This window comes from Macaca mulatta, chromosome 8 (genome assembly GCF_049350105.2).
Source record: "Macaca mulatta isolate MMU2019108-1 chromosome 8, T2T-MMU8v2.0, whole genome shotgun sequence".
NCBI lineage: Eukaryota > Metazoa > Chordata > Mammalia > Primates > Cercopithecidae > Macaca > Macaca mulatta.
This window is the reverse complement of record NC_133413.1, coordinates 18,818,134-18,839,418: the sequence shown is the minus strand read 5'-3', so window position 1 is coordinate 18,839,418 and position 21,285 is coordinate 18,818,134. Positions and strand designations below refer to the sequence as shown.

The 21,285-nt window shown below is 36.6% G+C and overlaps 1 protein-coding gene across 1 annotated transcript; it reads left to right on the top strand.

Moving 5' to 3' along the window:
* The first annotated feature begins 17 nt into the window (after positions 1–17).
* On the top strand, positions 18–17,043 carry CNOT7 (CCR4-NOT transcription complex subunit 7). The gene is made up of 7 exons (NM_001266847.1): positions 18–161; positions 1,590–1,801; positions 3,646–3,839; positions 9,494–9,655; positions 12,019–12,163; positions 14,340–14,450; positions 16,002–17,043. Exons 2-7 carry the CDS (start codon positions 1,685–1,687, stop codon positions 16,128–16,130), a joined length of 858 nt encoding a protein of 285 aa, NP_001253776.1. The 5' UTR covers positions 18–161; positions 1,590–1,684; the 3' UTR covers positions 16,131–17,043.
* Positions 17,044–21,285: the final 4,242 nt, after the last annotated feature.

Sequence of the window (21,285 nt, the reverse complement as noted above, 5' to 3'; positions counted from 1 at the left end):
CGCAGCACGGTACGGCGCAGCTCTTGCTCGCCTTTCCCCTTGCTGGGCGAGAGGTGTCTATGGGGCACCCGCTGCCGCCGCCGCTACCGCCACCGCTACCGCCGCCGGGTGCTGTCTCTATGGCGAGGAGGAGGAGGAGGAGCGCGAGCTCAGCGACACAAGTAGATCTTGCATCCGCCGCCGCCGCCTTGCGGGGGGAGGGGCGGGTTAGGGAAGTAGAAAGGGGGCGGGGACGATGAACCTGAGAGGGTGCGCGATGGCGCCAGCTGGAGTGCGGCTGGCGGAGGAAGGAGTCTGGCGGCGGGTGGGGGGCTGGGTAACTGGGGCTGGGGGGTTTGTCAAGGGGTTGGCGCGTGGTGATGACGCAAAGGCTTTGTACCTGGGGCTTCGAAGTGGGACGGAAATTGGGAGTGGAGGGCGGTGGCCTAGATCCTCAGCTCTTCGTATTCTTTCACGCAGCAGTGCTTGGGAGTCAGTGTAGCTCCAGTCAGTGTTATCAGCACCTTCGCACTGGCGCTCTGCCAGGGAAGAGAGTTATCTATGACTTGAATGCGTCGGTGCCGTCCTCTCGTTTCTCTGGGAACCTGCAGTACGGAGATGCTATCTCCAGTAATGAGAAGGCCTTTGGTGCCTCTTCGGGGCTTCTGGGACTGCAGTAGAGAGAGAGGTGGAGGAAAGCAATGTTAAACTACAGGGTGTTTCCAAATCTGTGTGTTTGTGTGCTTGTGTGTGTGTGTATCGGGGTGGGAGAGTTATGAAGGAGGGGTGTCCTGGATTTCCTTTCGTTACTTTCATTTGGAGAATTCGAAGTTACATTTCTGATTCTTCAGAGTTTAGAAGACAGCCATAAAACCCTCTTTTTTCCTTTTTTTTTTTTTTCAAATTTATGTGGAAAATGCAGAAGAATTTGAAATTTCTCTGCCCAAGAATCAACACGAACTCTGTTTATAGAGCAGAAATGTGAGCTGTATCTTTGGTAACCAGGGAATATGCTCTGAGTTTTAGACGTTCTATTGTGTTCTTTTTCCCTTCTGCAACTGCGAACATTCAGATAGTTTTCTGTGGCTGTTACTTTTTCTGAGAGCATTTACAAACATTTTTGACCCCTCTAGTCTAGTTTGAATAAATGGCAGTAAAGTAGATCTTGTAATCAAGTCGGATTTTGGTTGTATTGTTAATGAGGAATAAAAGTAAATACCACCTTTGGCATGGTAGCATCTGATCTTGTCACATGTGTATAAGTAATTTTTCATTTTTGTCTGGAAATGGATGGCTTTATAAAGTTTTATGCAGAGTAGCTGAACTCAGATAATTATCTTCAGCGGAAAGTTATAAAAATATGATTAGTATGTATGCATAAAAAAGTTATTTTAAAATAGCTGAAATCAGGACCAGGAAATCTGTGCTGTAGTCCTTTTTTTCCTACAGGCTAGCTGTGTGACCTTAAGTTACTTTCTAAACTTTGATTTTTTTTTATGAGTTAAGAACTTTGAATAAATAATCTCTTAGGTTCCTGCCAGATCATTCTGTGATTCAGATTTGATATATCTGGTCTTTATATTGTTTTTTTTGTTGTTTTGTTTTGACAGGTACATAAATAAAGGATAAAATATTTTATGAAACAAATCTTCAATCAAGTATAACATTTTGATGCTTGGCATCTAGACTCCCTTGTGCCCTCACTATGCCAGCGGCAACTGTAGATCATAGCCAAAGAATTTGTGAAGTTTGGGCTTGCAACTTGGATGAAGAGATGAAGAAAATTCGTCAAGTTATCCGAAAATATAATTACGTTGCTATGGTATGCCCACAAGCAGGTCTTTAAAACGCTTCATATAAAGGAGGAAAAGGAAATTTTAAAGTCTTGAGTTCAGCCCTTTTGGTTGATATTTTTAGGGATTAATTTCACCGTGAAAAGAAAAATTTGTCACTGCCCTCTAGCCAAAAACCATCAGGAATACACCTGTGATTTGACAGGTTGGGTTTATCCCTCACTGCAGTGAGGGAAAACGCACTGGAATTCCTGGGAACCATGGGCCATTTGAATAAGAGGGCGTTAGAAAGGATTTGGGCTTGTGTCAGGTGGTCTTGGGGAAGGTAAGGGAAGCAGGGCTTTACTGTGGATTGGATGTGGTCAGGAAGCCAGGGTAATTCTGTGATTGGATATCTTACTAAGTCTTAAATGAGAGACTAGAATGAGGTTAAAGCTGCAGAGAAGGAACAGTCATTCATTTAGCCAGGATGGAGATACTTGGTCATTTTGTGGTTTGACATTGTTTATTTTTTTGTCCTTGTTTGGACATGATTACAGAGTAGCCTTATTTGAGGTTGAACTTCTGTGAAATTATGTTCAACAGGAGAACATTAGGGCCTAGCTGTGAGTGCCAGATCTGCTCCAAGCAACACCAAAGCCTAGCTGGTAGTACCACATGAGCTCCCAGAAGCTAGGGAGCTCTTTCTCAAACAAAAAAAATCAAATGTGCCAGTGAAATGTTGTTGGTCTGCAATTTGTTTTCATAATTAACACTGGAGTTCTGTGAATATACTGTGTTACTAAGCAACTCTGCTTTTGCACGTGCTGTTTAGTCTGCCTAGATTGTCTAACCAGTTAATGATTTTTCTTCTTTACCTTTACACTATTTCTGTTAGCTACCTGTTTTCTGCATCCACTAGATTATTATTAGCTCCATAAAGCAAGTGCTTTAATCGTCCTTTCTCTCCCAGCACCTAGCATAACACATATAGTATCCAATAAAGTGACTGTTGAATTGCACTGAATTTAGAGAAATAGTGATTTCTTTACTGTTTCATAGTGACTTGATAGGTAGTTTTTATTCTTAGCCCTAGTTTGAATTCTAATACTAAACTGATGTATCTTTGTCTCAGTATTTTTAATAAAAATAAACAAATGGATTACTTTGGGGAGGAGCAGGTTGATTGGTTAAAACATGAATGTTTGTAGGTAACATACTGTTTAATAAAGGTATACTTAGCCATGATTAGAACTAAAATTGTTTTCTTAACCAGTGGAAATTCATAGTGATCATTGATTTCTCAGATAATAAAGAGTGGCAACATAGAGAAGTGATAACATCCTACAAGAGTGAGTGGGTAGCATGCTATTCTTGACAACATGCTTTCTGTGGACTATAGAGAGAATATTGTTTCAGCCGGAGAAATTAGGAAGCTAATGATGTTTTTCTTAGGATTTTGGTGTTGAGAAAAACCTTGTCTCAGAGAAGCAATTGGAAAGTACAGGGCGTTTTCCATTCTTTTGAACCAGTTATTCAAGAAACTTGGTTTTAGCATTGGAATACTGTGAGCATCATTTCACGTATCTTTTGGGAGATAGGCATTTATGATTTTCCCCCCTTTCTTGGGTATAGAGTAAGTATTTGGTTATGTTTATCACATGTATCTCATACGTAGTAATTTTTTTGATACATTTAAGAAAAGGTTATTAAGTCTATAGAGTTTTATGGTTCTAAAAAGTGAGGTTCTTTCTAGTTAAAAGATACTTTGTAATTGAATATAAATGTGTAGAATATCATCTGTAGGATTCTTTGATTTGCATCAAAAGTTAAGAATGTGTGGACTGTAGTTTTGACTGTTCAGTACATAATGAATCTTAAAACTATTTTACAGGACACCGAGTTTCCAGGTGTGGTTGCAAGACCCATTGGAGAATTCAGGAGCAATGCTGACTATCAATACCAACTATTGCGGTGTAATGTAGACTTATTAAAGATAATTCAGCTAGGACTGACATTTATGAATGAGCAAGGAGAATACCCTCCAGGAACTTCAACTTGGCAGTTTAATTTTAAATTTAATTTGACGTAAGTGGGAAATAACTGTATAACCCAGACTTTTTTTTTCTTTAATCTTAGGAATTGATTTTCCTCAAGTATGGTGACATGCTAGGTGAATTTGGTGTAGTTGTACTGAAAATATGTAAAACTTAACATTTCAAAAGCATGGTTTTCTTTTTTACTATGGGAACAAAAAATACTTTTGATGTTAAAGATTTTACATTTAAAATATGACTGCAACTTTTTTTGTATTTGGAAAACTTTGGGTATTGAAAGTACTTCTGATAGAAAAAATAATCTTACCACATTAGTTTAGTTTCACTTTGAAAAATTTTGTGTGCAGTTTGAAATATAGCCTTTTATAATATTTATCCTTCTTGTAAAGATTTTTATTGCAGTCATATTCCAGTTTATGAGTAGATTACATGTCAAATGCAGTAAGACGTTTTTTGGAACCTTGGGTACGTTTTCCTTTCAAGTCAGTACTATATAATCATTATGTTGCCACTTCAGCCCACAAAAGCTCTCTTAATTTACATATAGTAGAAATAGTAGTGTCCTTGACCTGGTGTTTATCGTATGTCAGAATCTGCATTCTAACTCAAGCCCTGGGTCTCCACCCAGTTTCCTTAGTTTTAATATTTCTATATTATTATTAGAAGTAGTCTTGATAGCTGAGGGAAGTTTTAAGAGTGTTTTTGGAGAAGGGCAGATTATTTGCAAACTGTAAGTTGGGTGAATAAAATATTTAATACATTCTCAGTATAGCAGGACCTCAAATGTCATTTTTTTCAACATTGTTTCATGGTAACATTCAGAAAAAATAAAATTGATTTCTGACCCGGGCCACTACCTGTGTGGAGTTTTCCACGTTCTCGTATGTATATGGATTTTCTCCCGGGTCCTCTGATTTCCTCCCACATCCCAAGGCTGTGCACGTTAGGTGAAGTGGTGTGGCTAAGTTGTCCCAGTGTGAGTGAGTAGGTGTATCTTTGTGAGTGCACCGTGCCACGGAATGACATGTTGACCAACGTTGGTTCCCACATTGCGCCCTGAGCTGCCAGAATAGGCTCTGGCTTTCTTCACCACTCAGCTGAATAATGGAGCAAATAATTATCTTACTTGTTTTTATTTATTGTTCTTAAATTTACATACAGCTCACATTTATTTCAGTATTTAATATTAGAAGTATTTTGGTCTTTATCTAGAAGTTTGGTGATTTTTTTTGTGACCAGCAATAGGCCATAGGAACTTAACTTTTGTTTTTATCAATTAGCCTGTGGTAAAAATTGGTTTCGTTATCCATCTTTTGGCTTAAAGTTGCAGTTTCCAAGAACTTACTGATAACGTTAAGTGAGTACTTAACTGTATGTTGCAATGTTGCATTGTTCTTCTATTTGACATCCCACATTTGTGCCATATATCGTAATATCTGATAGGAAAAATAGTAAAAGAAGCTGTAGGCAATTAATGGTAGTGCCAATATATGAATTCTTTCTTCCTGTTCTTTGTCGAATAAATAAAGATATTTAATATACACAATTTTACGAAAGTAGGGCTTAGGAAAAGCAGAGTAATGATGTCTGTGTTATAGTAGTATGGCTTATAATTACACTGTGTTTAGCCTGACTCTCCATTTCATTCTTTTGGGTTTAATAATATACTCTCTGTTCGGAGACCAAGGCAGGAGGATTGCTTGAGGCCAAGAGTTCTAGACCAGCCTGGTCAACATAGACTCTGTCTCTACAAAAAAAAAATTAGCCAGGCATGGTGGCTGTGTATCTGTCGTTGTAGCAGTAGGGAGGCTGAACCAAGTGGATTGCTTGAACTGAGGAGTTCAAGGCTGTAGTGAGCTAGATTGCACCACTGCACTCCAGCCTGGGCAACAGGGTGATACTTTGTCTTTAAAAATATCTATATCTATCTTTACACACATACAGACTACAGAACCTTATAAAGTAAACTTTTCCAACCCGTGGCCCAGGATGGCTTTGAATGCAGCCCAACACAAATTCATAAACTTTCTTAAAACATTATGAGATTTTTTGTTGTTGTTACTTTATTTAATGTGTGGCCTAAGACAGTTATTTCAGTGTGGCCCAAGGGAAGCCAAAAGATTGGACACCCTGGTTATAAAGGGTGAAAAGTACTCCACTCAGACTGATAACCTTTTATAAGAACTACGGCTCTGAAACACTGAAAATTGCCTGCTCTCCTTTTTCTCAAATGATAAACCTTTATTAAAATTAGTTCTTTACCATTTCATTTGCTCCATGTTACTTTTTTTTCAAATGAATTAGTACATTGTTTTTAAATTAGATACTATTGTGATCTCAGTACGTGAGAAGGAGGTAACCCATCAGCTTCTCAGTTTGAGTAAAATTGAGTTTCCTTTTCTAGAAACACCTTTGTTCTGGTAACAACTGCTTTCTTAGTACAGCATCTAAGTGACATTTTTTCTTTCTTACTCAGAAAGGACTGCTAAAGTTTACTGCCAAGTTTTGCTACCATTTACACCAGGGGTGTCTAATGTTTTGGTTTCCCTGGCCCACATTGGAGGAAGAATTGTCTTGGGCCACACGTAAAATACACTAATGCTAACAATAGCTGATGAGCTAAAAAAAAAAAAATTCACAAAAAAGAAAATTCTCAGAATGTTTTAAGAGACTTTACGAATTTGTATTGGGCTGCGTTCACAGCCGCGCTGGGCACCCACTGGCTGCAGGTTGGACAGGCTTGATTTACGCTGATGTTAGGAGATGTTTACGGAGAAGGATACAGTGAAAAACATTAGGTAGAAGAAGTCATTTGGAAGATAAACCAGTAGTGCCTAATATAGAGAGAGCACCATGAAGAGATTCTTGGAAATTTTGAAGAAAGAGAAAATTGGCTTCTTAATGGGGTGGCTAGAATGCGTGTCAGTTACAGTGCTAAGACACTAGGGATTTAGTACTGAGGAAAGTTGGTCATGGCCTTTATAACTCAGTGTTTTGTAACTCTTCTGTTTTCTCTCTATTGCCAAAGTCTAAGAATTAGAATTATTAATACTGATCAGTGTATGGGAATTCTCTCCAAACTGAATTTGGAGTTGATATATCTATGAAAATTGAAGTGGAATACTGATGAGCTGTGAAGAAGAAAAGCAACCCATGGAAATAATGTCACTGATGAGTCAAAGAGGGTTAAAAATAAATTTTTAAAAAATCACTTTGAGGCTGGGCACGGTGGCTCACGCCTGTAATCTCAGCACTTTGGGAGGCCGAGGCGGGCGGATCACGAGGTCAGGAGATTGAGACCATCCTGGCTAACACGGTGAAACCCTGTCTCTACTAAAAATACAAAAAAAAATTAGCTGGGCGTGGTGGTGGGCGCCTGAAGTCCCAGCTACTTGGGAGACTGAGGCAGGAGAATGGCATGAACCCGGGAGGCGGAGCTTACAGTGAGCCGAGATCATGCCATTGACTCCAGCCTGGGCGATAGAGTGAGACTCCGTCTCTAAATAAATAAAAAGTAATCACTTTTGGTGATTGCAGTATTTCTTGATATTTGAGAGAATTATTTAATAGGATAGTAGAAATTACAGGGCATCTTGGGTTCAGTGGTAACAGAAAGGATGCTGATGCTTCATTTAAGGAAAGTGGCAGTGTAAAGAAGGAGATGGAGAGTGCCATAAGAAGGGAGGCTGGATGCAGTAGCCCATTCCTGTAATCCCAGCACTTTGGGAGGCCAGTTGGAAGCCAAGGCGGACAGGTCACTTGAGCTCAGAAGTTCAAAACCAGCTTGGGCAACATGGCAAACCCTTGTCTCTACAAAAATAGAAAAATTAGCCAGGCATGGTGACGCATATCTGTAATCCCAGCTACTTGGGAGGCTGCAGAAGGAGGATTGCTTGAGTCTGGGAGGTCAAGGCTGCAGTGAGCCGTGTTCAAGCCACTGCTTCCAGGATGATGGCCAGACCCTGTCTCAAGAATGGAAAGCAGAATCAACAGAATAGTGGTTTTTATTTTGTTTTACAGATAATACACAGACACAGTTGAGTGTTCACGAGTTAAGGAGTTGTATGTTAGGATAAAGATAGGCACTTTAGAAGTCCTTTGAGGAATGGCATGGAATAGCATCTAAGGCATTGGTAGCAGTTAGCTTCGGCGATGAGGCAAGCTGTCTTTGGAGTCTAAAGGAGAACAATCTTCACATAGGTAGATGTAAAGAAAGACAGGAATATTGGTCTGATATTTCTTTGTAAAGCAAGTGTGGGGTGAAGCCATATGCTGCAAGGAAACCGGTGAAGGGTGTTACTAGAAACTTGGAGAAAAAGGGCTAAACCACTTGCATACCTATACCTTGGCAAGTGGCCAAGAATAATGTGAGCCTGGAGAAGAATCTGTTTTTTATTGGTTGCTTATAGTTGCTAAGGCATGCCTCAGTGTGAGCATTGGGACCTGATGAGTGAGATTCTAATTTTTTGAGGTACATATTTTTAGCATAGGAAAGCTATGGTGTCACTAGAAAAAAACCAAAAACCAAAAAACTACTTCATTGGGTTTATTCTGTTACTCTTCCTAAAGGATATTCCAGGGGAGACTGACTTTTAAGTGATGTGGTTTCCTTCTGTTTTAAAGTATTTCCATTGTTAGCTTTGTAATTTTTCAGACCTAGAAATAAGTTGATTTCCAAAGGACTAACCATAAGGATACTTTTTGGCCCAAGTGAAATATACCCTATGGTTTAGTTTTGTCAAAAGTGTTTAATAGGAATTCCTTTTGCCAAGAGGTAGAATCCGGTATTCTTACAATTTGAAAAGTAAGTAAAAAAATACTTTTTCCCATATTCTCAAAAATATATCTGTATTTTGGTAGCTTTTTTGTTTTAATATTTCAGATACAGATATACTGTATTTTGGGAACTTTTGATTTAATATTTCAGATACACATATATTTGAGGTTGGAAATATATTTGTGGTTGGAGATGGCTTTCTTTTTGGCTTAAGTGAAGTCTTGAAGAATTGGTTTATATTTAGATTGCCTGGCTTGATTTTATAAGGCAGTCATTTAGGAATTGGATTGTTGGCAGAAGAAATTATTGCTGTTACAGCACAGTCCTTAACTTTAAACAGTGTTACTTATTGGAGCCATTTGCAAGGCTCATCATTTGTGAAAGGAGGCATCTCCTTCTTTAAGATGAAGTGTAGTTTAACTCGTCCACATGAGACGTTTTCTACCGGGTCTCCTTCCTGGTGCTGCTGAGAGCATGGGAGATGGGCATGTGCCCCGCAGCTATGGCTGCAGCTCCATGTGGCAGCCTTACAGTGGCTGCTGAGACTGAGAGTCTCTGAGAAAACTTGTCTGTTACTTTGTGATGGTAGCCCCTGGTGAGTAGAAGACCCTTTTCCAAACCCAGTTAAATGTATTTAAGTATGAAAGGCTAATAGAGTTAATAGTAAAGATTAAAATTGCACCTTTGGACTCTTTGAATGATTTTTTATTATTTGAAACACTTTTCTGAAATAATGACCCTTGTATTTAAATTGCATTTTTCTTGCATATATGTAAAGCATTGGAACAGCTGGACTCAAGCCAGTCCTCTGTCTCTTTTCCGGCACTGTAGTTATAGATGTAAGCAGAAGAACAGCTTGTTTGAAGTAATGGCATGTTTGAATGTTGTCTTTCTCTTTCTTCTGCCAGGGAGGATATGTATGCCCAGGACTCTATAGAGCTACTAACAACATCTGGTATCCAGTTTAAAAAACATGAGGAGGAAGGAATTGAGACCCAGTACTTTGCAGAACTTCTTATGACTTCTGGAGTGGTCCTCTGTGAAGGGGTCAAATGGTTGTCATTTCATAGGTAAAACGACTACATTGAAAATGCCTTTTGTTTTTCCATCTCATACTTGCTCCACACTTACCTGGGGCACTGTGTTAGTAATTTCAGGTTTAATTCTAGAAAGAGTTGACTGCCATATAGAGTTGTCTCCTGACTCTGAGGAGGCTAGTGTTGGTCTACTTAAAGGTTAATTTAAACTATGGGATCCATTTTTGCCTGTGAGAAGCATGTTGCATAGTGGAAACAGTACGGGTTCTCTACAAAGTGAAAGACCCCGGTTTAAATCCAGCAGTGCCTTTGGAATTGGTGTTACCCAGAGTTTTCTTTTACTGTTTCTACACCTTAGTTTTTAATGTTCTACAGGGGAAACCATTTATTTACATTTACAAAAATTTATTGAGTATTTACCATATGGCAGGCACTGAGATGAGATTCTAGGAATTAAGCTGTGAATAAAACAGACAACAATTATTTTCCTCATGGAGTTTATATTCTCATGGGGGTGGGCAGATGGTTTTTAAAAATGGAGTTCACATTGATTTGTTAGATAGTGATAAGTACTATCACAAAACAGCATAGAAAATGCTAGGGATGGGTGTGGAGGTAGATTTTAATTTTTTAAAAAATAAAGTGATAAGGCATCCCTTTGAAGAAATACATTGAAGACTTGTTTTAATGGTCACTAAGATAACTTTATAAACAGTAAATTCTCAATAACTGGTGGTTTTAAGTTCTTTATTGTTATGAAACTAGATTTTTTAAGAGTGTTTCTGGTAAGGAAACTAGTTCCGATTTTGTGAAATAGACTTCCATGTATGAGAAAGAGTTTTCCCATCTAAGTAGACTAAACTGACCACCCAGGGATTAAAAGTAACCTTCAGAATGGTTACTTTCGTTAGGTTTTGAAAAAGCTTTATGTTACATAGATGTTAATACTCTTACACTTGATCCACTTCACACATTTATTTTAAATCTGAGTCTCCTTGGTTTAGTTTGTATCTCTGATCTGTGGGATGTTTATAGTGAAGGATTTCATGTGGGCAACTTTGATGTGTACTAAGCAGAAACTGTTGAGTTGTAGGTAGTGAACACACTGATTCTTACTTATCATCTTTTTTTGTCTCTTTTCTACTTGAACCCATACCTTAGGAGACACAACTTAAGACTCTTGATACAAATAACTGTTTTTTAGTCATTTTTTCTTCCCTAGATATGAAGATGTAAAAGAACTGGAAAGTATTGTCCTATCCTTTTACTATATATGACATACTTTTTCATTTAAAAAATACTCCGACAAAATACAGTGCACTAGGCACTGGGGTATTAAGATGAATGAAAACAAACAGGTTTCATTCATGTCGTCTTGGAGTTTAGAATCTAAGTTAGACTGATATATTTAAATATTTATTAAGATACAAGATTTTATTCCATTAAATATCATTAGCTGTTTTCCTCATGTTCTAATCTATTTCAAGTAATAAGGAATAGTTTAGGAAGTTTATAAATCCTAAGTGCTAATATGATCTTAAACTTTTAATGTTAGTAAGCAGATGCCTTATAGGCTTCCTGTCAGAGGTCCTGTAAGGAAAAGTAGACAAGGGATGGATGTGTCTACGTGGCCTGGAAGTGTAGGGAGACAGAAGGCTGTGAAAAAAGGCCAAAGGGAGAAGAGGTCTGGATTTGAGAATGTAGGAGTTTGCATTTTATGATGAGGAGAGTAGTTATTTTTTTACTACCCTTCACTTCTTCCATGTGCAACATTTCCATTAATAATGACTCTTAGGGAGCCACACTGAGAGGAAGAGAATTGTGACGGAAGAGAGGGAGAGACGACTTAATAACATAGTCATTTAAGAGAAGTGAAAATACCGTGTTACAGTCTTATTCTTTGGATAATATATATGACCACCTTATGAAAAAGATGGGATGTCTTGCATTACTTTTGCCTATCGAATGCCAGTTGTCTTGCTACATTTGCTAACTCCTCTGGCCAAGTTTCCATACATCTTTATTTCTCCATTTCCATAGTTATTTAAAAAAGTATTTTGAGACATCTATGGGCAGCTTGATGCTCTTTTGGTGTTCTCAATTCAAATATCAACAAACTAGTATTTTTGTGACCACAGGCTTGGTTTGATAGTGTAGATCTGTGTTGATATCTCTGAATAATAAAGTGATAAAGTTCTTAATACTGTAAAATGACAGCATTTTCCCATTATAGTTCTCAATGTTTGTTTTCTCTGTTCTTGTGTGCACTTCTCTTTAATGTTTTTGGAAGGACTATAGTGTGACTTGCTTAAATTTGAATCAGATAAACTTTTTTTTTTTTTAATCTTTATGGTATTTATGTGTCCCTCTTCTCTATTCTTTTAACCCTTTTATAGTGGTTACGACTTTGGCTACTTAATCAAAATCCTAACCAACTCTAACTTGCCTGAAGAAGAACTTGACTTCTTTGAGATCCTTCGATTGTTTTTTCCTGTAATTTATGATGTGAAGTACCTCATGAAGAGCTGCAAAAATCTCAAAGTAAGGCTTCAGGTGGCATTATCTATAGCAGCATGCTGTTCAGACCAAGGGACTGTCATGAGAGCCTAGGCTGGGATGTTGTTTTAAACCATATTTTACAGTATTACATTAAATGCAATTATATTATCTGGTCATGTGATTTTTTTTTCTTGCATACATGGTAATTTATAGGGAATTGTTTTTTCAGAGCTTCAGTATGTCTTGGCAGAAGGCAGAATATTCAACAGATTTCTAGCTTAGGTCAGATTCTTGTCATTGCTTGCCAGATTGAAAATCACAAACAAAAACAAACATCAGAGGACAGTGAGGCTCTCATATGCACACCAGTGTGAGTTCTTTCTTTCTCCCAGCACGCATAGAATCTCTTCTTACAAGATAGAATCTAAGGTGGCCAGAGATGTGCAGATGTATTCAGTAATGTGGCAAAAGAGTTTTTCTTTCCTTTTGGCTTATCTTGGCTAGAAATTACTGTGTCAGTTCTAGTGATAGGATAATGTTCCTAGGATAAAACTACATAGCTAAAAGGTTCTTTTTCTGGCCAAAAGATGTCAGCTTCTTACAGTTAAGTATGATGGGAAATGTGTAGGTCCTGCCTAGATAGTAGTAACAGTCTGACGCTGCATAATGTGTATTTTTAAACTCTAAACATTAATTTTTTTGTTTTTGAGATGGAGTCTCGCTCTGTCACCCAGGCTGGAGTGCAGTGGGGTGATCTCAGCTCACTGCAACCTCTGCCTCCTAGGTTCAAGTGATTCTCCTGCCTCAGCCTCCTGTGTAGCTGGAATTACAACTGCCCATGACCACGCCCAGCTAATTATTGTATTTTTAGTAGAGATAGGGTTTCACCACGTTGGTTACACTGGTCTTAACAGATAAGATGAGAAGCTTTCTTTTGGCCAGTGTTTACCTTTAACAAGGGATATGGTCAGCATATGACTAGAGAAATTTTCAAGAAAGGTTACTTTATGTTTGTAGCAGTAGACTTCTGTGTAATTTGAGGGGACTTCCAGTAAGTGAACTTGCAGTAGGGTGTCCCTTACTTGAGAAACAGTCCACCCTGTGAAAGCACACTGCATGCTGAGGCCTACATGTTTTCACTTGACTTTTTTTTTTTTATTGACATGTCTGTATAATGACAGTTTTCAGGAACAGGGGACCAAATTATTGCTCGTTACGTGGTTGTTACTGGGAAGTTTCTAAGTACAGATATTCTCAATGTGTCCTGAGTAAGCTGCTATGTTAAAATTCAGGTTAACAACAAAGGTGCTTTTTGACCTATAGTCAGCCATGCTGTTCTATTCAGTTCTATTCTGTGTTCTCCTGAGCAGCTGCTAATGATACCTAATCCTCGTGCTATTTTTAGCACAGAAGCAACTGCTGTGTAAAGCATTGTTTCAAGCTGTGATGCACAGAAGGGCCATTTTGCTGGTGGAGGCCTTAACAATTTAGAGAAGAATTTTTGTTTTGTTGTTGGTGTTTCTTTACTTCACTCTCTATCCTCATTCTCCCCTCCCTTTACTCTCCTTCCCTCTCCTCCCACTTTCTTTCCTTCTGTTACTGTCTTTCCCTTCCTTTCTTTTCACTCTCATCTTTCTTTTTTAATCTTAGCAGTATTAACATAGGTGCATTATAGCAGACCACTCTAAGGAGTTGTGTGCATATACGCATCTTAACAAACAAAACCATAGTTAAGCATTTAGCATATTCTTAATGATTTGGTTATTCATAATGGCTTTGTTTTGTAAAAATTAAGTGAAAACTACAAATGGATGGTGGGAAGTTTAAGAAAATATGGAAACAATGGTGTTATACTAGCTATGCAGTTTTACAATTATTACTGGATTGATAGACCATGAGTGTACTTGATAAATATTACCCTATATATGGTCTGCTTCCCTCCCATATCTAGGAAAGTTATTTACTTGTCATACACCTTGAAACATAATGAAGATACATTTTCCCAATTAGGATCTTGTTTTCTATTAAATGATACTGTTTCCACATTCAACAAATACATTAGTAATTCACATTCTCTGTTTCTTCCCCCCAATCTTTATAAAATTCACCTTTACATACTAAAGTTTATTTTTATTTTGGTCAGTGTCTAAGTTTGTAATTTGTGAAAGTAGGCGTTGCAGTATTTTCCTCTTTGACAAGCAATTTTTATTTCTTCTAGGGTGGATTACAGGAGGTGGCAGAACAGTTAGAGCTGGAACGGATAGGACCACAACATCAGGCAGGATCTGATTCATTGCTCACAGGAATGGCCTTTTTCAAAATGAGAGAAGTATGAAGACATCACTGCCTTTTTCTCAGTTGGTTGTTAGGTTGAGAACATTAAAAATCTTATGGCCAAAGATTTTGGGCAACAAGTACCTACTAAGTAAAGATATATTTAGAGATACCATATGAGTCACATCCACTACACTTAAAAGTATTCAAAAATAAGTCATCTTGAAATGTAGTTCAGAAGGAACTGGGAGAACATGTTCATCATAGAACCAAAAATTTTAAAACATAAACTACCTGAGAAATCATGTAGGTCCAACCATATTATTTCTCAGGTGAGAAAACAGGCTGATAACTTCCATGATCAAACACATTACTAGTGGGAAAACTCCGGAGTTCTAACTCCCATTGGTGCTGCTTCTACAAGGCAAGGAATCTTTGTATTAGGTTTCTTCTAGCATGGCCCTCTTTTAGGCTTTAAATTGGTGATAAATATGTTATTTGCTCATGTCATTCTTCAGTGCTTTGAAGATTTTATAGAGAAGGACTCAGGCTTTTTACTGGATTGAGTCTTAAGAGGGGAGTTGAATTCTGAAGGGATAAAATAAATCCAACGTCCTAGTTGAATCAGAAACCCCATTAGGAAAACCCTCCTTAAATGGCAAAAGGCATGTTAGGTATGGAAGAATGGAACTTAATGAACCCATTATTCACTCTTAAGTAATTAAGTGATATGCACAGATACACCTAGCTATAGGTAAACAGGAAAATTGTGCAAAAACAAGTGAGGTTTTTCTTGGCTCTAAGTTTTCCTTTTTGCAAAAATTCTCTGTGGATTTGAGTATATTTTCTCTTAGACATGAAAGAATTGACTGAGACTGAGAATTTAAAAACTTTTTGGAGCAATGTATTGATAATAGAAAGCATTAAAGCTGTTTTGCTAAGTAGTGTTGATTCAGAAGTGATTTGGACTATCCATTCATGACACGTAAACATTTTGTTTTGGAGTCCTTCCCATTGTTTCATTAGATAATTGAAATAACCTTTTAGATTTTTTAGCTTTGCATTTTAAAAATGTCTTAATGGTTTATTTAACTAAAGGTGGATTTCTGGCACTAATTTATTTTTATTTTTCTTGGCTTCTTCAATGACAGTAATAGAGTGTGAATGTTTGGATTTTACTGTCCATGACTTTACAGTTTATTTATAGCCAGCTCAGCCTTGCCTGTAGATTTAAGACAGATTATGAACCTAAACTTTTTTTTCCCCACCATCATTGGCTTTCTTCATTCTTACTCGAGTATTGTTAAATTAATGGAATAAATATTTATTTATCCACGATGACAAATTCTTATAAAAATGGTCTAAATGGAAAAGACATGCATTTGTACATTTTTTTCATAGTCTCTTACTTTGGTTTCTGAGCTCTGTACTTTTGAGGACATTAGTTTTACTCATTGAACTGAAATGTGTAGCCTCAAAGGAACACCATAGAAAAGAGCCATCATTATCTCAGTGAACAGTCAGTACTTACATTGCTGAAATATAAATTACAAGTGGTTCCCTTTGGTTAAAATTATCTTTTTTTTTCTTCAAAATTCCTTTTTAGATGTTCTTTGAAGATCATATTGATGATGCCAAATATTGTGGTCATTTGTATGGCCTTGGTTCTGGTTCATCCTATGTACAGAATGGCACAGGGAATGCATATGAAGAGGAAGCCAACAAGCAGTCATGACATGAAATAGTCTTTTTATTTTATTTTGAGCTACACACATGCTTGTATATAGGTTTTATCTCTGGTTGAATCCCTTGAACAATAGACAGTACCTTTCCCCCCCCCTTTCATGGCCCATTTTATTGTCTACCTTTCACTACTAAGTATGACCGTTCCTATCTCAGATCTTAATAAAAAACAAAACAAAACAAAAAACCAAAACAAAAACTCATTCAGGTTAAATTTGGCCTTAATTTAATATACTTGTTAGCAAGCGTGTGTGACAGAGAGTGGGGAAAGCTACATCACTGAATATTTTGATAAACTTTACCTACTTGAGTTTGGTTTATTTTTCCCTTTTCCTAAATTGACTAGCACTGACTGTAATTTATTTCCCTGTTTCATGTCTCTCTCTTCCATTCTGCAGGAGTTTTAGCTATTTGAGATTGTGGACCATCAGTTTTGCACTTTAGAGAGCGTTTCTGACTCAAAACCTCTGTTTTATCAAAAATTTTGTTTTTTCTTGATCTTAGCTGGAAAAATGACCATCTGCCACCTTGACACAGTATTTACTTGGTTTTGACTCACAGAATATAGCATATTCATTGTGCAAACTGTCGATTCAGCGAAACTAAAAAAAAAAAGACAAGAAACTACTGAGGAGCTTAGTAACTGCTGTTTCTGTACGTAGTGTTTAATCTTCCAAGCACATCTAGTGTCTGTCAGTTTCTAATTGGCATGTGTAGGCTGCTCTGTGACTGAAGAATTTTCAAACCAGCTTTACACCCTTCAGGAAAAATCCCTTGTGATTGGATGTTTAGTATCTGCCAGGAAACTGGTACTCAAGATGTTGAAGCTACAGTTATTTTATGATAGCACACTTCCCTTGATCTGCTTATTTTTATTCCATCACCATTTACCCTTGTCTTTTTTTAAAATTTTATTTTGTAGCCATACTTATGATGCTTTTGATTTGTTGGTTACACAAATCAATTTTATTAAAATCCAAAGATAACAAGTCTTTAGGTATATTTTGTACCAGATTAAATTAGAAGACAAAAATTGCGCTTTCATAGTTGCTACAAAGGTAAATAATGGAGAGATTTGGTACAAAACAACAAATTATATATATATATATTCTCATATATATATATAGCTAATAAAATTACCTGAGGAGTGTAATGCTTGTTTATTTTTTTGTGTATATCTTTGCAATCTATTTTATATATATTGACAAAAGAGACTGTGAAATATTTAGCCATGCAGAATATGTGACCAGACCAGAGCATGTGTAGGAAGACTTTGGTAATCATTAACTGTACCCTGAAATGATGGACTACAAGTTATAATGTGTGTTACCTACACTTCAATCAGTAATATTAGCAAATCTTCAAATGTTAGTCACATTGGTTTGTCTCCCTTGTACATTCTTTATTCATGATATTACAGTGCTGTAACTGGGTGGTCCTTTTTAAACAAAACATTATTTGCAAAACAGAGGGTATTATTTGTTTTTAAAGCTTTTGTAAATAAAGGCTTCAAAATGTTTTCTTATAAATGTTGATGACTGGTGATTTTGTTTTGGAAATACTCATTTGGGGGATATTGTTCATTTTTATTTGGGCAACTCAACAGAATTCAGTAACTTCCTTCATTAACCCTAGATGATTATTAGTCCATTAATTGAAAAATCAGTCTGAGTTTTCTGCATTTCAAGTGTTGGCTTATTCTTGTTCTTTATGAGTACCTCAACTAGCTAAGTAAGGATTTCTATTTCTCCTTTCCAGGAATGCATTTATTCATAAGGATATACTTAAAAGGAAATACATCTGGTGTAACTGTGGCTCTTTAAAAAATCTAACACAATGTAGCAAGTTTCTGACTGGCTGCTTTTCATTTTGTCTTTGCTAAAAAGGAAGTGAAACTTCTTTTCGCTTGTGATTTCAGTGTTTTTATTGAGAAAACTAACATTTATAGTTACCTATTCTTTGAGAAATCAATGTGAAACGTTTTTAGTAGCCACATCGTTGCTCAATCTCATAACTTGTATCAGTTCTGGCTCTGTCCCTAAAAAGTATAGATAATCCCTAACTTAACTATCTTTCAACTTAATGATTTTTCAACTTTACAGTGGGTGTATTGTAACCCCATCAAAAGTTTAGGAGCTCCTTAGGACCTATGATGGGGTTACAGTTTCTACTGAATGTGTATTGCTTTTGCACCATTGCAAAGTCAAAGTTTGTAAGTTGAACCATTGTAAATTGGGGGACTGTATGCTGTTGTCTGCATTAAATGAATGTTAGTATTTTTTCAGATGTAACCTCATTGTAGGTTGAGTACCTGTATAGTATTTTATAACTTCTGTAGAGGAACATTTTGACTTTTACTGGGTCTAAGCTTTACTTTATTTTGTTCCAGACAGTCTGAATGTTTGTAGAGTCTAGGTTTTAGATGTAAGATATTTGGATAATTTTTTTAGTGTTCCTGAACCATTAATTACAGACTCATACAGTCTGTTAAGTCTACTAGAGCAAGGGTTGTCAAACTATGGCCTGCAGCCGGAATCAGCTTGCTGCCTGTTTTTGTGTGGCCCATGAACTGAAAATGGCTTTTAGTTTTAAGTGGTTGGGAAAAATATTCAAAAGATTATTTCCTGACATCAGACAATTACATGAAATTCAATTTTTAGTGTCTATAAGTTTTTATAGGAATGCAGCCACAATCATTTACATATTATCTATGGATACTTTTTTGCTATAATGGAAAAGTTGAGTAGCTGCTACAGAACCTGTTTAAGTCTGTCTTGTTTCACATTGCTGCTTGGCAAGCTACAGAATCATGGTGATGCAGATATAACCTGAAAGCATTTAGAATGCCCTGTGTATTGCTAGATTTGTTACTTTTTCTGCTACCAGTTCATGCCCTGTATCTCAGAACAAGAAAAGTATACTTTGATATGTTTTCAAGGCACACTAGAATATGGACTATTTTATTATATGGTGGTATGTTACGTTTATAATGCAATGACACTGTAACTGGTAAAAGAAGATTGACAGTATCAGACTAACAAACATCACAATATTCCCAACTCGTGGAAAACAAGAGTCAGAAGAATTAGAAAATTTAAATGAAACATCATAGAATTTCACAAAATAAAAATGAGGCTGCAACCAAAATGTTTACAAGTGGCCAATTTGTTAGCCAAGCAAAGAAAACCATTTACTAATGCTGAATTATATCATGCTTGAAGACTAACCAACCCAAAGAAATGTGTCCAGAGAAAATTAAGATATCAGCCTTTTGATAACAGTCGTTTGAAGAATGAGGATTTTGGACACAACATCAAATGATACCATTAATTCTTTGCCTCTTACTAGTCAGTACTGCCTAGCTTTATTTTATGAGAAACCATTGCTGGATTTGAAGTGACTGAAGAATTTATGGAACTACAAGTGGGAATATTTTCAAAAAAGTTGAGAAACAGTACGACCTGAAGTGGAATCTACTAAGATGTGATGCAACTGATGCTGGGGAAAAAATGCATGGAGCAGGAAAAAAGTTTATTTGGTCAAATTTATAAAGCTTGTGAAAATGTAAGTTGTTTAAAGCCTATAGCTCTTCACTTGATTATGCATCAGCAGGTAGTTTGCAGGAAACATTGGTGTTATTGAACTGGTCAACAGTGAACTTCATTTGCTCTTGTGGACCTAACCATCTTCAGTTCCATAAATTTTTTGTGAGAAACAGAAACTGAATATCCTGATTTGATTTGCCACACAGGCATTCAGTGGCTTAGCAGTGCTAAAGATTTATTTTTATTTTTTGGGTTCTTGGCTGACATTGAAATTTTTCTGAGTGAGAAGAACCATCCTCAAACACTGTTTTTTAACACTGAGTAGCTTTGGAAATTAGCTTTTGCCACAGACTTGAAAATGTTTCTTAATGGATTTGACCTGAAATTACAAGGTAAAACAATATAATATGGTAAATTCATTTCAATAAAAACTAAAATTTAAATAACAAGATTGTCAAGCTGCTTTATATACTTTCTGTGCTATCAGAAGTCAAAACAGTGCTCTATTGCCAAATCCATTTTTAGTGGATATATTTTCCTGTAGCAGTTTTTTGGACCTTGATGCAGTGCAAAGAAAATTTTTAAATTTTAAAAGCATTTAATTGCAGTTGAAGACTTTCCTCTTAATCTTCTGTTGGAAATGAATCATCTTGAATGAATGACATGCTAAAGGGCAAATACCAAAAAGATGAATTCTACAAATGCCTTACAAGTGATGAATATGCTTAAGTAAAATCATATGCTCATGGGTGGATGTGTCAGTATTTAGTATCTCGACCTATTTGTGTGAAAAGACACTTCCAAAGATGAAATACATGAAATCTCATTACACATCGGCATTAACAGATTTAACATTTTCAATTTATTCCGATGAGGGAATACCAACTTTTAGCCCAAGTTGAACAAAGTGTTACCTCCCCTCCCCTGCCAAAAAATCCCATTATTCCCATTAGTAGACCTCTATTACTAAAAAAAAAAAAAAAAAAAAAAAAAAAAAAACTGTACTCGATATTTTGAGTTTTCAATTTTTAGAATAAAAATTTTGTAAAAAGTTTCCTTGTTTGAGTACCTTAGTAATGTCCTTCATGTTATCTTAGCTTGCAAAGCCTCTAATATTTGCTACCTGGCCTTTTTAAAAAAATAAAAATTAAAAAAAAAGGCTTGTCCACCTAGAAGAAACTCAAGGGTCTGTATCTGTCCTGTTTGCTGTTTCATCCACATTGCCAAATGCAGTGGCTCCTCTGGGTAGACAACCTGAGGTGGAATCAAATTATGAATGCATGTTATCTCATGTCTATAAAATAAACGTGTCAGAATTTATAAATAAAGGGATAGGAAACATACTGATTATTGTGTGTCAGTGCTTTGTAGTGAAGGCCAGTTCACACATGCCATTTGCTACGTTGGTGTAATTTATATGAGAGCTTCATTTATAACAATGTTACCTGTCATTCATTTTTCTGTTAAGACATTATAGAAATGTAGGACTGTACACATCCAAGTCCTGCAGAATTTTCATTTCAGGTTTTAAAAGTTAAAAAAAAAGTCACCATAGAGTGAAAATTCCAAAAAACAAGATTCATTTACATTATCACTAGATAA

Coding starts and splice junctions, on each gene's coding strand:
- CNOT7 (NM_001266847.1), top strand. CDS start 1,685: ATGCCAGCGGCAACTGTAGATCATAGCCAAAGAATTTGTGAAGTTTGG. Junction 3,840..9,493: donor AATTTTAAATTTAATTTGAC/GTAAGTGGGAAA, acceptor TTCTTCTGCCAG/GGAGGATATGTATGCCCAGG. Junction 14,451..16,001: donor CCTTTTTCAAAATGAGAGAA/GTATGAAGACAT, acceptor ATTCCTTTTTAG/ATGTTCTTTGAAGATCATAT.